Source organism: Scyliorhinus torazame, chromosome 15 (assembly GCF_047496885.1).
Source record: "Scyliorhinus torazame isolate Kashiwa2021f chromosome 15, sScyTor2.1, whole genome shotgun sequence".
NCBI lineage: Eukaryota > Metazoa > Chordata > Chondrichthyes > Carcharhiniformes > Scyliorhinidae > Scyliorhinus > Scyliorhinus torazame.
Genome location: NC_092721.1, coordinates 89,840,108 through 89,854,544, shown reverse-complemented (window position 1 = coordinate 89,854,544; position 14,437 = coordinate 89,840,108). Strand labels below are relative to the sequence as shown.

At 44.4% G+C, this 14,437-nt stretch overlaps 1 protein-coding gene across 2 annotated transcripts in view; it reads right to left on the bottom strand.

Moving 5' to 3' along the window:
• Positions 1–14,437, bottom strand: part of mre11a (MRE11 homolog A, double strand break repair nuclease) — a 117,937-nt gene that overhangs the window by 18,863 nt on the left and 84,637 nt on the right. For both annotated transcript variants that reach the window (XM_072476417.1, XM_072476418.1), the window contains exons 14-17: positions 14,332–14,394; positions 10,539–10,752; positions 8,334–8,411; positions 1,990–2,048 (exon numbers count right to left, since the gene is read on the bottom strand). In XM_072476417.1, the coding sequence (XP_072332518.1) occupies positions 1,990–2,048; positions 8,334–8,411; positions 10,539–10,752; positions 14,332–14,394 (414 nt within the window). The remainder of the gene's footprint in view (positions 1–1,989; positions 2,049–8,333; positions 8,412–10,538; positions 10,753–14,331; positions 14,395–14,437) is intronic.

The window sequence follows — 14,437 nt, the reverse complement described above, 5'->3', positions numbered from 1 at the left end:
GGTACACTAGCCTTTATCAACCGTAGCATAGATTACAAAAGTAAGGAAGTCATGTTGGAGTTATATAGAATATTGGGGAGGCCACAGCTGGAGTACTGTGTGCAGTTCTGGTTGCCACATTATAGGAAGGCTGTGATTTCACTGGAGTGAGTGCAGAGGCGTTTCACCAGGATGTTGCCTGGGATGGAACATTTAAGTTATGAAGAGAGGTTGGATTAGCTTGGGTTGTTTTCGCTGGAGTACAGAAGACTGAGGGGGGTGACCTGATTGAGGTGTACAAGATTATGAGGGGCGTGGACAGGGTGGATAAGTTGATACCCTTAGTCGAAGGGTCAGTTATGAGCGGACACAAGTTTAAGGTGAGGGGCGGGAGGTTCAGGGGGGATTTGTGGGAAAACATTTTTACCCAGTGGGTGGTGACGGTCTGGAAAGCATTCCCTGGGAGGGTGGTAGAGGCAGGTTTCCTCACATCCTTTAAAACGTACCTGGATGAGCACTTTGCACGTCTTAACATTCGAGGCTATGGGCCAAGTGCTGGCAAATGGGATTAGGATTGGCAGAGCAGGTGCCTTTCATGTGGTGGTGCAGACTCGATGGGCCGAAGGGCCTTTTCTGCACTGTAATTTTCTGTGATTCTGTGAAAAACAGAAAATGCTGGAAATACACAGCAGGTCTGGCAGTACCTGGCTGCGAAGTGGAGAGGGGGCTGTTTAATCAGGTACAAAGGTTCTGGGTGGAGCTGAGATTATTTGGCCAAAGCAGATGCAATAGCAACTGCCCCATACCCTCATGAAGAGTATTTTGGGGTTCCCGCATAAATGAAATAGAAGAGTACTCCGACCCTGCTTTATTTTACTGGTGGATCAGTTGGGAATTTTATAATCTTGGCACATACTTCACCCTTGTGACATTTTGAAGCAAACCTTATCCAAAATAGTTTCCCAACCTTCCTGCTCCCCTTTCACTTTCCTTGTTAAACCATTCTTCTCCTCCATTCCTCATCTCTTTTGACTCCTCTCTCCTTTACCTCATTTGCCTCCTCCCTTGTCACCCACCTCTGACGAATTAACCTATGCCCACTGTTCTATAAGACTGGAATACTGCATTTGTCCTTGATTCTATGTGACACGTCAGGGGAGATAGACTAATACATACAATAGTAGCCAATAATCCCCAGCTTCCCATGTGGGAGTTTGGTCAAGGTAGGCTAAAAGGAAGCGAATACATTTTTATTTTTCATTGTGCGCAGCTCAGCTTCTCTTTTTCTAGAAAGGTCACTCCCTGGACATTGAATTAAATAGGTTTCTCAATGAGGAACAAAAGAAAGTGTATTGCAAGGTGGGCCCAAATATCAGCCCTCCCTCCCCCAAACTCCTGGACAAAAGAACAAAAACATGGTACGTGGGTCTTCTTAATGGGGCTGGTTTTACAGAGTCAGTAACATTCCTGACTCCCGCTTTCCATCTCCTTCACAAAAATCCTGCCCCATGACTCTACATCCTTCTTAATCACACCATGTAGTCCTTCACAACCTTCTACCCCCACTCAGCTGAGGGAAGGCGAAGCCAACTGTATTCCTTCCCCATAGAAGATACATTTTAAAACAGGAGTTGAAGCAAAGGAGAAGATCACAACGTTCAGATACCAAGATGAAAATGCATCATAATGAGCAGAGTTTGGTTTAATCGACCCAGAATCCATTCCCCATTTCAGCAATTTCCAGCCTCCCCCCAACCACCACTGCACACATACATAATGGTGGTTCCATAGCTTCTTCTCTCCTCCATCCTCCTCCTCCTCTCCATCCCGGTTCCTTCCCTGACTTGATCCAATCACTCCCATTCGGACCAAGTTATTCTCCTGCTCTTTATCGCTCTTCAACCTGAATGTTGCACATTGGTCTTGACTCCCAGCTGGAGAGTCAGGTTAAATTGACTAGTATATATAAATCATATTTTACCGAATGGCTTATAGATTAAACATTTTTACCTCCTCAGAAGGACTGTGATGCCAGGTCCGTGCTGGGCGCTGGCTAGCTGCTTTAAAGGCTGGAAGGAAAAAAAAAAAGTTTGGTTACTGGTAATGCAAGACGATCAGAAAGAATTTGAATTTGCAGTAGCAGCACTCAATACAGCTGCAAATAAAATGGCAGTATCAAACCCCACAACTTATTCTGTTTATTCTATTATACACATTAGTGCATTGCTCATAGTGCTCTAGAAATGCAGCATGGTTTCTGGTACTTAACCAGGTTCTGAACCAGCCTATAAGCCAAAGTAATACATCGCAATTGACACAAACTAAAAATATTACACAAAGAGAACAGCTTTAATATTTAATACCACCTATTTACTACTTTAAGTTGCTTGCATCTGAAGCACTTTTTTGTAACTGGTCGATGTTATTTATGTATGATTATCAATTACTCTTAATTTGAAGTGAATTACATTAAATTGCTACATAATTTAAACTATCAGTGTGATGGGGGTGGGTCTGCGATTGAGTTATTTGCTTGGTTGGTTGGTTGTATTTTTTTTTCTTGGTAGGTAGTTGGGGTTTTTGTTATGTGGGTTCTGTGTATCATCTACTATGGGAACATGCGTTTTGATGTAGAATTTATATTAAAAATCGAAAATCTTTTAAAAATATATATTTTTTAAAAGACTGAACTAAGAAAAATCTGTAGACACCATCAGCAAACTACCCCATCCACCATGATTACAACCCAACCCAAATACAAATCAGGCAACGGAAACACAGAATACTAAAATCTACTTCAAGCAAACCTAAACAAAACAAGAACAAGGGCAGCACGGTAGCATGGTGGTTAGCACAATTGCTTCATAGCTCCAGGGTCCCAGGTTCGATTCCCCACTGGGTCACTGTCTGTGCGGAGTCTGCACGTTCTCCCCGTGTCTGCGTGGGTTTCCTCCGGGTGCTCCGGTTTCCTCCCATAGTCCAAAGATGTGCAGGTTAGGTGGATTGGCCAAGCTAAATTGCTCTTAGTGTCCAAAATTGCCCTTAGTGCTGGGTGGGGTTACTGGGTTATGGGGATAGGGTGGAGGTGTGGACTTGGGTAGGGTGCTCTTTCCAAGAGCCGGTGCAGACTCGATGGGCTGAATGGCCTCCTTCTGCACTGTAAATTCTATGTAACTCTCAGCTCATAATCTTTTTTTTTTTTTTAAACTACATTATGGGCTGCAGCCAACTCTTCAAAACTGTTCCCTTTAGCTTACTCTTAAGTTAGCAGGGAGGCCCCCGCCTGGAGATAAAGGAAAATGGTTACAGACATCGAAATACAAAAAACCCCAAAACCTTGCTCTCCGAAAGGGAGCTTTTATCATAACAAACAGAACACCACATGAAGCTAAACCCCAAATCTAAAAAACGATGCAAATTCAACCCCAACTAGAAAACACAAGAACAACCATGAAACCCAATAATTCAACATGCTCGTCAACAGAACCAAAAAGTCAATTACACCGCGCCTAACTTCCTTTTTTAAACGAAAGAATCTGTCTCTCCCAGTGTGTCAAAGAAATTGTCCTTTCCTTCGAAAGTTATTCTAAGCCGAGCAGGGTAGATCACACCGAACCAGACTCCACTTTCATTCAGGGCGGCCTTGTCTCTATTGAACGTACCTCTCTTCTTTGCCAGTTCCACACCCACGTCATGATAGAACATGATGGCATGACCTTCTCACTTAAAGTCACGATGTTCCTTCACCCATCTTAGAATCCCCTCTCCTTGAAGCTGTGAAACGTCATCATCCCTGTACGCGGTGGATCCTCAGGATGGGGCGTCGGCCAGAGTGTACGATGGGCTCGGTTCATCTCAGGAGAGGATGAAAATCCACCCTCACACATCACCTTACTGAATATGTCGGTGTAGTACTCAGTGGGCAGTGGGCCTTCCATCCCCTCTGATAGCCCAACAATTCGAATATTTTGCCTCCCCTTCCTGGTTCTATTCCCTAGGGCATTCATCTTGGCCTTCAACAATTTGTTCGCTTCAACCACTGAAGCTAGCTCCGATTTCAGCAAGGCGATCCGATCACTGTAGCTCGAAAAGAACACTTCCATACCTTTGATCATGGCCCCATTGGCTTCCATAGTTTCATTAGTTTTCCCCAGAGTCACTCGAATGGGAGCCAAGGCCTCTTCTGTTCATTCCCGAAGGTCCTCCGACACAATGCACCTTGGCTATTAATGGACCGGAGCACCAGAGACTGACTAGCCATTTTACCTGCTGATGAACTCGGAGAGGCTTCAGATTCCATCGATCAACTTCTGCTTTCCACCTTCTTTCCCCTGGCCTTTTTTGGGCATTTCAGTTATAAGGGGCGAGATTCTCCGACCCCCCGCCGGGTCGGAGAATCGCCGGGGGCTGGCGTGAATCCCGCCCCCGCCGGTTGCCGAATTCTCCGGCACCGGATATTCGGCGGGGGCGGGAATCGCGCCGCGCCGATTGGCGGGCCCCACCCCCCGGGATTCTCCGGCCCGAAGTCCCGCTGCTAAAATGCCTGTCCCGCCGGCGTAGATTAAACCACCTACCTTACCGGCGGGACAAGGCGGCGCGGGCGGGCTCCGGGGTCCTGGGGGGGGGCGCGGGGCGATCTGGCCCCGGGGGGTGCCCCCACGGTGGCCTGGCCCGCGATCGGGGCCCACCGATCCACGGGCGGGCCTGTGCCATGGGGGCACTCTTTTCCTTCCGCCTTCACCATGGTTTCCACCATGGCGGAGGCGGAAGAGACCCCCTCCACTGCGCATGCGTGGGAATGCCGTCAGCGGCCGCTAACGCCCCCGCGCATGCGCCGCCCGGAGATGTCATTTCCGCGCCGGCTGGCGGGGCACCAAAGGCCTTTTCCGCCAGCTGGTGGGGCGGAAATTAGTCCGGCGCGGGCCTAGCCCCTTAAGGTTGGGGCTCGGCCCCCCCAAGATGCGGAGCATTCCGCACCTTTGGGGCGGCGCGATGCCCGACTGATTTGCGCCGTTTTGGGCGCCAGTCGGCGGACATCGCGCCGATACCGGAGAATTTCGCCCCAGATCTTTATTCCATTAACTGGGTTTTCAAGAGAAAACAACTCATGCAACTTAGAAAAGAGGCAAAAGGTCCAGTACTCTAGTGGAAGCCACCTCTTGCAGGTCTTCCCCTACATTACGCCACCTGAAGTCCTGATCTTTAACATCTGACTATCAGCCAAACATCTGACTATCAGAAAGAGGTCTGCCTATGTTGAATACCTGGCCCACCTGCACTGCTTCTGTTGGGCATGCTATACTTTCGACTACCAGAATGACTGATCTCTGCGTGTCTATCTCATCTTGTAAAGTCACTGTGGCACAGTGGTTAGCACTGCTGCCTCACAGCGTCAGGGTCCTACATTCAATTCCAGCCTTGGGTCACTGTGTGGCGTTTGTACGTTCTCTTCATGTCTGTGTGGGTTTCCTCCGGGTTCTCCGGTTTCCTCCCACAGTCCAAAGACGTGCAGGTTAGGTAGATTGGCCATGATAAAGTACTCCTTAAGTGTTCAAAAGGTTAGGTTTTGAGAGGGTTGGTGCAGACTCGATGGGCCGAATGGCCTCCTTCTGCACTGTAGTGATTCTATGATCACACCGAAAAGTGAAATTATATAGCATTGGCTTGCAGTCTGATCTCCATGAAGTAATAACTTGTTAGGTTTTGATTCTGGACTCTGAAACACACGTGAACCACCATTTGTTTTATCTGTAGGCTCTGTACTGCAAAACCTTTTTTCTATCTCTCTCTTTACTGTCTAAGCGTGGAGGTGACATTGTGAATCTTCCTTCCTACGTTTTCAGTGTGTGCAAATGAACTAACCCTTTTAGCTCATCCTGTATAGAGTTTGCTATGGGGTTATTAATAGAAAATTGTATCACACAAACAATTAAGGGGTTGCTGATAGAGAGGAAACAAATCAATAATTCCTCCCTGTGGGCAGCATGTGGCGCACTGGTTAGTACTGGGACAGCTTCGCTGAGGACCCGGGTTCAAATTCCTGCCCTAGGTCACTGTCCGTGTGGAGTTTGCATATTCTCCCCATGTCTGCGTGGGTTTCACCAACAACCCAAAGATGTGTAAGTTAGGTGGGTTGGCCACGCTAAGTTTCCCCTTAATTGGAAAGAAAAATAATTGTGTACTCTAAATTTACCAAAAAAAAACCTCCTGTCTGTTTACAGACAGGCACTTAAAGAGGAGAAATGTGTGCTGTTTAAATTAACACCCCCCCCCCCCCCCAACTCTGTTCGTAACACAAGTTAACATTGATTTTTGTATTAATAAATTACCAAGAGTAGACTGTAAAAAAATCTTGTTTCTTCTATTTATATCCAATGGTCATTTTATAGTTCATGTTGAAGTTGTGGTGGTACAGGCTTATACCACGAATGCTAGATATCGAAAGGTCAGTTAAACAATTTGACTGGAAGGTTGGTTTTGCGATGGGTGTTGGCTTCTGATATTTTTTAACTTATCAAGTGAACAGAATTGTTCTCTGATTGATTTATCTTGATCAGTGAGATTTTCCAGCCAGGCAGGATGTTAGGAAGGCCTTGCATAGAAATAGTTCCTGAAGAACTCTGCAGCTCATGACAGTACTTCTGGGATGTAATCACTGTTGCAGTGGAATGCAGTTGCCAATTTGCATATAGCAAGGTCCTACAAAGAGCACTCAGGTTAATCACCAAATAATCAGATTGTTAATAGTGTTGGTTCAGAAAAGTTGGACGGGACACTGAGAACTCCCTGCTTTACCAATCATGTCATGGGATCGTGTTCACTAGAGAGCGTAGAGAGGTTTAGGGTTTCATATAAATTAAAATCTCCAATGAACCAAAGATTGTGTCTTACATCTAACACCTAACGGTGGCACGCACGTTGCTCAATGGACAATCCCCGAACGTCCCACCACATTCCTCCCCTCTCCTGTTACAAAGGCAATGGTCATCCTGACCAGGTAATCATGGGTTAAACGGTTATTTAGTGACATCTGATACAGAGTCATCGCCCCATTGATACGCATTAATCAAAAAAAAACATAATTCTGTAGACAAATGGGGAACATGCTGTAAAACCATGTATTAAACATCCTGTGAATAACTTTGGCATTTACTCAAGTCCAGAGGTGAACCGTGGATGAATAAAACTAGAACCCAGAGAAAAGGGAACATGCAGCCAGTAATTGTAAGTCTATTTCAATTTACTCATCTACTGTATTTAGTAGAGAACCTATGTATACAGTAATAAATATCATTAATGTAATATTCAGCAGTACACTAACAATTCTGCTTTCTTAAATACTACTTAATGCATCCCTTAGCAATAATAACTGCTGTGAGGAATAAAATAAACGTTGGGTACAATTCACCCAAACAATTACTAACCGTCTTTTGGGCGAGTTTGCGGGATGTTTCCCGCCAGCTTTCTGGGTGCGGTCCAGACCCTTATTACCCACACTTTAGTCATTTTTTGAGACTTGGGAAATTTCTCACTGGTAAGCCCATACTTTTCTGCAATGGGGAACTAAACTCGCCGGCTGACCGGCTCCTCAGAGATCGGGGCACCATTTTGAAAAGGTGCCCTCATCCACGGACAATGTGACCCAGAGCAAATGGACAACAACCCCCCCCCAGGCATGAGGGTGACCCTGCCCAACACCCATCCAACCTGGTGGGCATCAGGGACCATCCCTGCCACTGCCCTCCCCCAAAGTGAGCATACCCCACTATGGGGGTCACCCTTCCTTCATCCAACATTCATGGTGCCCCTTCATACCACCCCTTTCATGGGCATGATGCCCCTCAAGACTTCACCCCGTGACAGTGCGAAGCTGGAACCTCTAGCCTGGCACCAGGGCCCTGTCACCCTGGTAGTGCTCTGCCCTGTCTTGGACCACTGGGGGGGCTCCAATGGCCTCAGAGACCCTGGAGCAGCCATCACAACAGGTCTCCGCGTGTGGAGACTAGTACTAATCAATGCCCGGTATGGCCTCGCCAGTGACTCCCGAGAGCCGGGAGAATGTGGCTTCAACCTGGCCACACATATTTACATGAGCCTAACGAGAGAGTGGTCCAGATCACATCGGGCACAATGGGTCGGGTGACTCCTGTGCAGTTTTGCGCCTGCCGCGAATCCTGTTTTGGGCCTCTCTCAGCGCGATGGGATTGGTGCTGGGTGCAACAAGGTGGGAAAACTGCACCCATTGAATTTTTTAAGGAATCTCATTATAAGACAAAAATAAGTTATTGCACTCAGAGTAAAGGACTAATAGTCAACAAATCTGCAATGGCTTGCTGATATATAAATTGGCCTACCATCCATGATCAACATATTCTTCACAGGAGTAACTACCGGAGCTTTGTACGTCCTGCTAGTTTCTTTTCCACTGCTTCCTAGTGAAACAAATACGAGAATTGCTTAACCTCTCCACATTTTACTGCATTCAAATAGGATTAATAAAACAATACAATTTTGCAGTTATTTTCCATAAGTTTAGAAAAGACCCCTGTGACATTTTGAAAAACATGCATCATTTTAGGTCAGAAGAGAAGTTGTTAAACAATTCAAATAAATGGTCAGAAATATAAAGAACTTTTTCAAATTTTGGAAAAGGGTTGATTGCTCAACTCAATTAACTGGTTGTATGTTTAAAAATATTTACTGACTCCTGCTTCCTTAATGTGAACATTTCAAATACTTATAAAATTAACATCAAGTGTGTGCTTTGGAAAGCACCCACGGATGAATTAGATCCATGAGCAAACATCGCTTAAATGGATATGAAACAAATATAAAATATTCTGTAAGTTCCAGCAAATACAATGTGAACCACTGGTGGATGCAAATAGTCCCCAAAATCAATTAAACCCACTCAATGGAGAGAAGCATATTTGGGTGACAGGCAGTGAAACACAGTTTTGAAGAATCCATCACAAATGAAAACAATGACTCGCTATGTAATGTAACAGATTTAAATCTAACATTTTAAGGACTGTGTTCTTTGAAGTTTTAGGCGGGGCATAAAAGCAGTTATACAAGATTCGGAAAGAGATCTCTGGAATGAAAGATGGTGGGTAATTTTGGCAGTAACAACAAAAGCTCTCCTAGCCATGTCAGAAGTCCACTAATGAACTGTATAGGCTCATTAAAGGACAGATTCAAACTAATTCTTTAGGCTCAGGTAGAGCTGCTAGATTACAATTTTGGATCAGTCAACATTTCTATAGACAATGCTTATGTTCCAAATCAGCAGAACTCTCCACAGACTTTAATATACTTCAGGGTGTTGGGAGTACAGTAAGCAGTCTGTAGACAACACCAAAATCTGTGCAAGTGATAAAACAATAAGAGTGTAACATAATCAAATGCAAAAAGATTTAGATGTGTTGGGGAATAGAACACAAAATAGCAAATAGCCATATATAATTGTAACTTCATGTGTGTCTGTAGAAGAGACACAGAACACATACAGTTTTTACAGGAAATGTAGTACCCTCAATAACGACACGAGAGTGTGGAATGGTAAATGAAGGCTTTAATAAGCAGAGAACTAGCCAGCTACAGCGATGAGTGCTCACTGAGTGTCGCCTACAGGGTGTCACCTTATATACGGCTCCCTGGTGGGCGGAGCCAGAGGCGGAGTCCCCCAGGGCTCCAAACCCGGTCTTAAAGGGGCATCGCCTACATGGTGTTAAGGGTACAGTAACCATTCGTCACAGGGAAGAATACAAAGATAGAGAAAAAACTTTGTAGATGTTATTGTGCTCAGATCAGTAAGGGTCATGACCAATGTACAGAAACTATCTAAAGTTCTTGGAGTAGTCGAACCAAAGGGCACCTTTTTGACAATATACAGGGGAATCTTGAATATTTTGCCCCTTCCAAATGACGGGTGATATAATTGTCTTAGAACAGGTCCAGAACAGAGCCACAAGAATAGTTTCTAATTTAAAGAACTTCAGCTTCGCAGATAGGCTCAAGGATCTTGATCCATTTACTTTAGAGCAACAAAGTCTTAGAGGTGCCCTAAACTAGATCTAGCAGTTATTTAAAGAGCTGGATAATATTGCTACTGATTATAGCATTTTAACAGATTGATTGTATAGGAGTTTGTTCGACTGGACAATAGGCAGTTTTTCATTTCCCCAGAGAATTGTGTGCCTGTGGAATACATTGTCAGCTGGCATGTTTGGTGCTAACTCTCTACATGTCTTCATGATGGAGCTTGATTGGGCCAGAGATCAAATAATTTTGAAGGTGATTGCATGGCCTGGTTTTAATCATCTGAAGGAGTCAGAGGGAAATTTTTCAAAGTAACTTTCCAGTTATTGGCCTGAATATTTTTGTCTCTCCCAGAAGATTACATGGCTGAAAGGGTGTGCGCAAGGATAAGTCTGGTGAAGAAAAAAATATTTAGTAATAATGGTCCACTTGTCATGGTATGGTCTGCCTTGATGGACCAGTTGATCTTTACCTGCCTGTTAAGTTTAGATATTTGTATTAATATAAACAATTCTTACTGCTTCCTCTTCTGGATCCTCCTCTTCCTGTGGAAGAGCTCTGGCCTCTGCTGCTGCCCCTTCCACGGCATCTGCCTCGCCCTCTGTTAGTTACAGACACGCTGCTTTCATCAGAGTCTGCAGCCTTTTCTTCAGAAATATCCATGTCATCATCACTAATCAATGACGAAACTTCTTTTCCTTCAGTTCTATGGGCCCTCGCTCTACACATTGCCTTTTTGTTTAAATGGAGAAAAAAACTGTCCATTAGAGAAATGGTCACTGTAACAATATTATGCAGATATTATCCATATCAATTTGACAATTCCCTTCAGCCAATTTACAGAACTCTAATATATAATGAATGACGGTAACTCTCCACACAAGAATGCTTCCAACGTATTAAAATATTAGGAAATGAGGTGCTTCGGAGAGTGAACGCCTCCACCTCTTGTGCGAGGTTGGGGCTGATACAGCTGAAGATGGTGTATAGGGCGCCACCGTACATGGGTGAGGATGAGCCGGCTCTTTAAGGGGGTAGAAGATGAATGGGCCCCACAAACCACGTTCATATGTTTTTGTCCTGTCCAAAGCTGGAGGATTACTGGAAGGAGCTGTTTCGGGTAATCTCTAAAGTGGTGCACGTGAAACTGGACCCGGGTCCTCGGGAAGCCATAATCGGAGTGTCGGATCAGCCGGGGTTGGAAACGGGCGCGGAGGCAGGTGTTATTGATATGGGGATTGACATTACATTCGTTACTGATTATTGTTTATTGTTGGGTGTGAATTTGGGAGAAAATGTGAAAAAGGAGAATAAAAATATATATTTTTTAAATATTAAGAAATAAACTTCAGAGAATTCAGAGAAGAAAAATCGGTCACTTTACCCTGTGAAGCAGGATTTGGGTAACTAAAGTCAGGTGCATGCATGAAAATCTAAAGGCTGATATTACAACTCTATACTTTTAATATTTTTGCTACTCGTCAAGGCTTCTTTGATAGCAATATCCAAACATCTAGAGAGATAAGGGCAATAGATGCACAGGTACACCATCACCTATAAGTTCCCTCTAAGTCACACCATCCTGACTTGGAAATATATTGCCATTCCATCACCAGCACTGAATTCAAATATTGGAGCTCCCACCCTAACAGCACTGTGGGTGTATCTACACCACAGGGACTGGAGTGGTTAAAGAAGGCAGCTCACCATCACCTTCTCAAGGGCAACTATGATGAAATATGAATGGGCAACAAATTCTTGCCTTATCAGTAACACCCACATTCCATGAACAATTTTTAAAAATGAGATGTTTTAAGATTCAAGATCCTTTAGGTATTCCTTATATATTACAGATCACTTAAATGCCGATTCGGGGAAACCACAGATTTGAGCCAGGGAGGTGGGATGGAAATTTTCGGAAATGGGAGGAGAAGGGGATTAAGACACTAAAAGATTTGTTTCTTAGGAGTCGGTTTGCAGGATTGAAGGAGCTGGAAGCGAAGTATGGGCTGGAGCAGGAGGAAATGTTTAGCTACATTAATCTATGATTAATCTAGGACAAAGGTTTGGCACAACATCGTGGGCCAAAGGGCCTGTTCTGTGCTGTATTTTTCTATGTTCTACATACAGGTTCAAGATTTTGCCAAAAAGGAGATAGAGCTTCCCGGTGGAGCCGGCCTCCACATTGCTGGAGGAGGTGCTGGCAACAGGGAGACTGGAAAAGGGGGTAGTGTCAGCGGTTTACGGAGCTATTTTGCAAGAGGAGAAGGCACCACTGGAAGGGATCAAAGCAAAGTGGGAGGAAGAGTTGGGAGAGGATATGGAGGAGGGGTTCTGATGTGAGGTTCTCCGGAGAGTGAATGCCTCCACCTCGTGCGCAAGGTTGGGGCTGATACAGCTGAAGGTGGTATACAGGGCACACCTCACGAGGGCGAGGATGAGCCGATTCTTTGAAGGAGTAGAAGATGTGCGTGAGCGTTGCGGGGGGGCCCCCGCTAATCACGTTCATATGTTTTGGTTCTGTCCAAAGTTAGAGGATTACTGGAAGGAGGTTTTTAGGGTAATTTCTAAAGTGGTGCACGTGAAACTGGACCCGGGCCCCTGGGAGGCCATATTCGGGGTGTCGGACCAGCCAGGGTCGGAAACGGGTGCAGAGCAGATGTTGTAGCCTTCGCCTCGAAGGCGGATCCTGATGGGTTGGAGAGCAACCTCTCCACCCAGTGCCCTGGCGTGGCGGGGGGACCTGTTGGAATTCTTGACTCTTGAGCAGATTAAGTTTGAACTGAGGGGAAGGATGGAGGGGTTCTACAATTCATGGGCATTATTCATCATGCACTTTCAAGAACTGGATAACATCGAACATTATTTTGGGGGGGGGGGGGGGGGGGGTGCGTGTGTTAATGGTGACTATGGGTGATTCCTGATTCCTTTTTGTCTATTGTTTGTGTGAACATGCGGGCTAATATTTGGGGTTTGGTGGGAGGATGGGATCGTTGTTATTGATATGGGGATTGACATATTTGTTACTGATTATTGTTTATTGTTGGTGGATGTAAATTTGGGAGAAAATGTGAAAAAGGAGGATAAAAAAATATATTTTTAAAATATATATTACAGATCAATTTAGCAGGTTTAACCCAGTCTCAGTAGTTAAAATTCGTTATCTTGTTCCATAAGGTCCAAGAGTCTGTTAAAAATTCAATTTCAATCAATTGCTCGCGTTATCTTATATTCTTAACCTTTAGAACCATTTGTCTTAATAGCCTGGATAACAAATTCTCTAGAACTAAAAAAATTAAAAAGAGAGGATTGTCAATAGCTAGTGATTTACAGAGCCAATTTGCAGTCCAGAGGTTTGGACTTACTGCAATGATTTAGGAGCAAGAGGTTGAGCTTAGTATTAAATCACAGAGATAATCATATTTCAGGTTTTGGCTTCAGATTTGACAAGTTAACTGATCAGCTGGAGCACTGACATTGGCTTCAGTATTCTTTACAGGAAGAATACAAGTTAGCCCATTTGAATGATTCTGATTATCCTGTGACTACTTCTGGTCTGTGCGCAATTCACCTGAAGACAGGATTAGGGCCAGCTGTAATGCTGTTGAGTGAATAGTTCACTGCCCCAAGTTCACATGTGAACAACGGCCTTTTGGTCAAAGTACCAGTGTTGCTGTTTCTTGTGGAACCATAACCAACATGAGTTAACCCCTTTAAGAGGGTATGGACAAGAGAGAAGTATTGAAACAATCTCCCTGACAAAGTTACAAACCATACAGGCATCAGTGCACCAGTTTCTTGGAAATCTGTAATGTCATTACATACCCACGCCGATGCGTTTGGACAATAGATCATAAATGCCAGTCTGAAAGTATTCATGGAATATGGAGCACTCAGTATGGAATCACTTAGACACACATTCAATTACTGGAGACGATTTTGGGTTTGGAGAGGTCACATTTGCACCGATATAGACAGGACAGCAATACAGCACCACTTTAAAATCTGTTAACATAGTGCAGCTTGCAAAGATCAAAAGCACTCCTGAGAGTGTCATCACACTGCGGGTCCAGTGTGAAAAAGTTTGAGGAATAGCTTTGTTATTTAGTTAATAATTAAGGTTAATACAGAATTATTAAGAGTAGCTGTGGAGTTTGCACATTCTCCCCATGTCTGCGTTGGTCTCACCCCCACAACCCAAAAGATGTGCATGGTAGGTGGATTGGCCATGCTAAATTGCCCCTTAATTGGAAAAAAAATGTGGATACTCTAAATTAAAAAAAAAGAATAATTAGAGAGGAAACAACGTACCTCTTTAACTTCTTCATCTTCTTCAGCTATGTTTTTTTTCCGGGTTTCACGAAAATGGCGAACCTGAAAGTTTAAAAGATCAGAGATGACGTGTCTTTGTGAAATA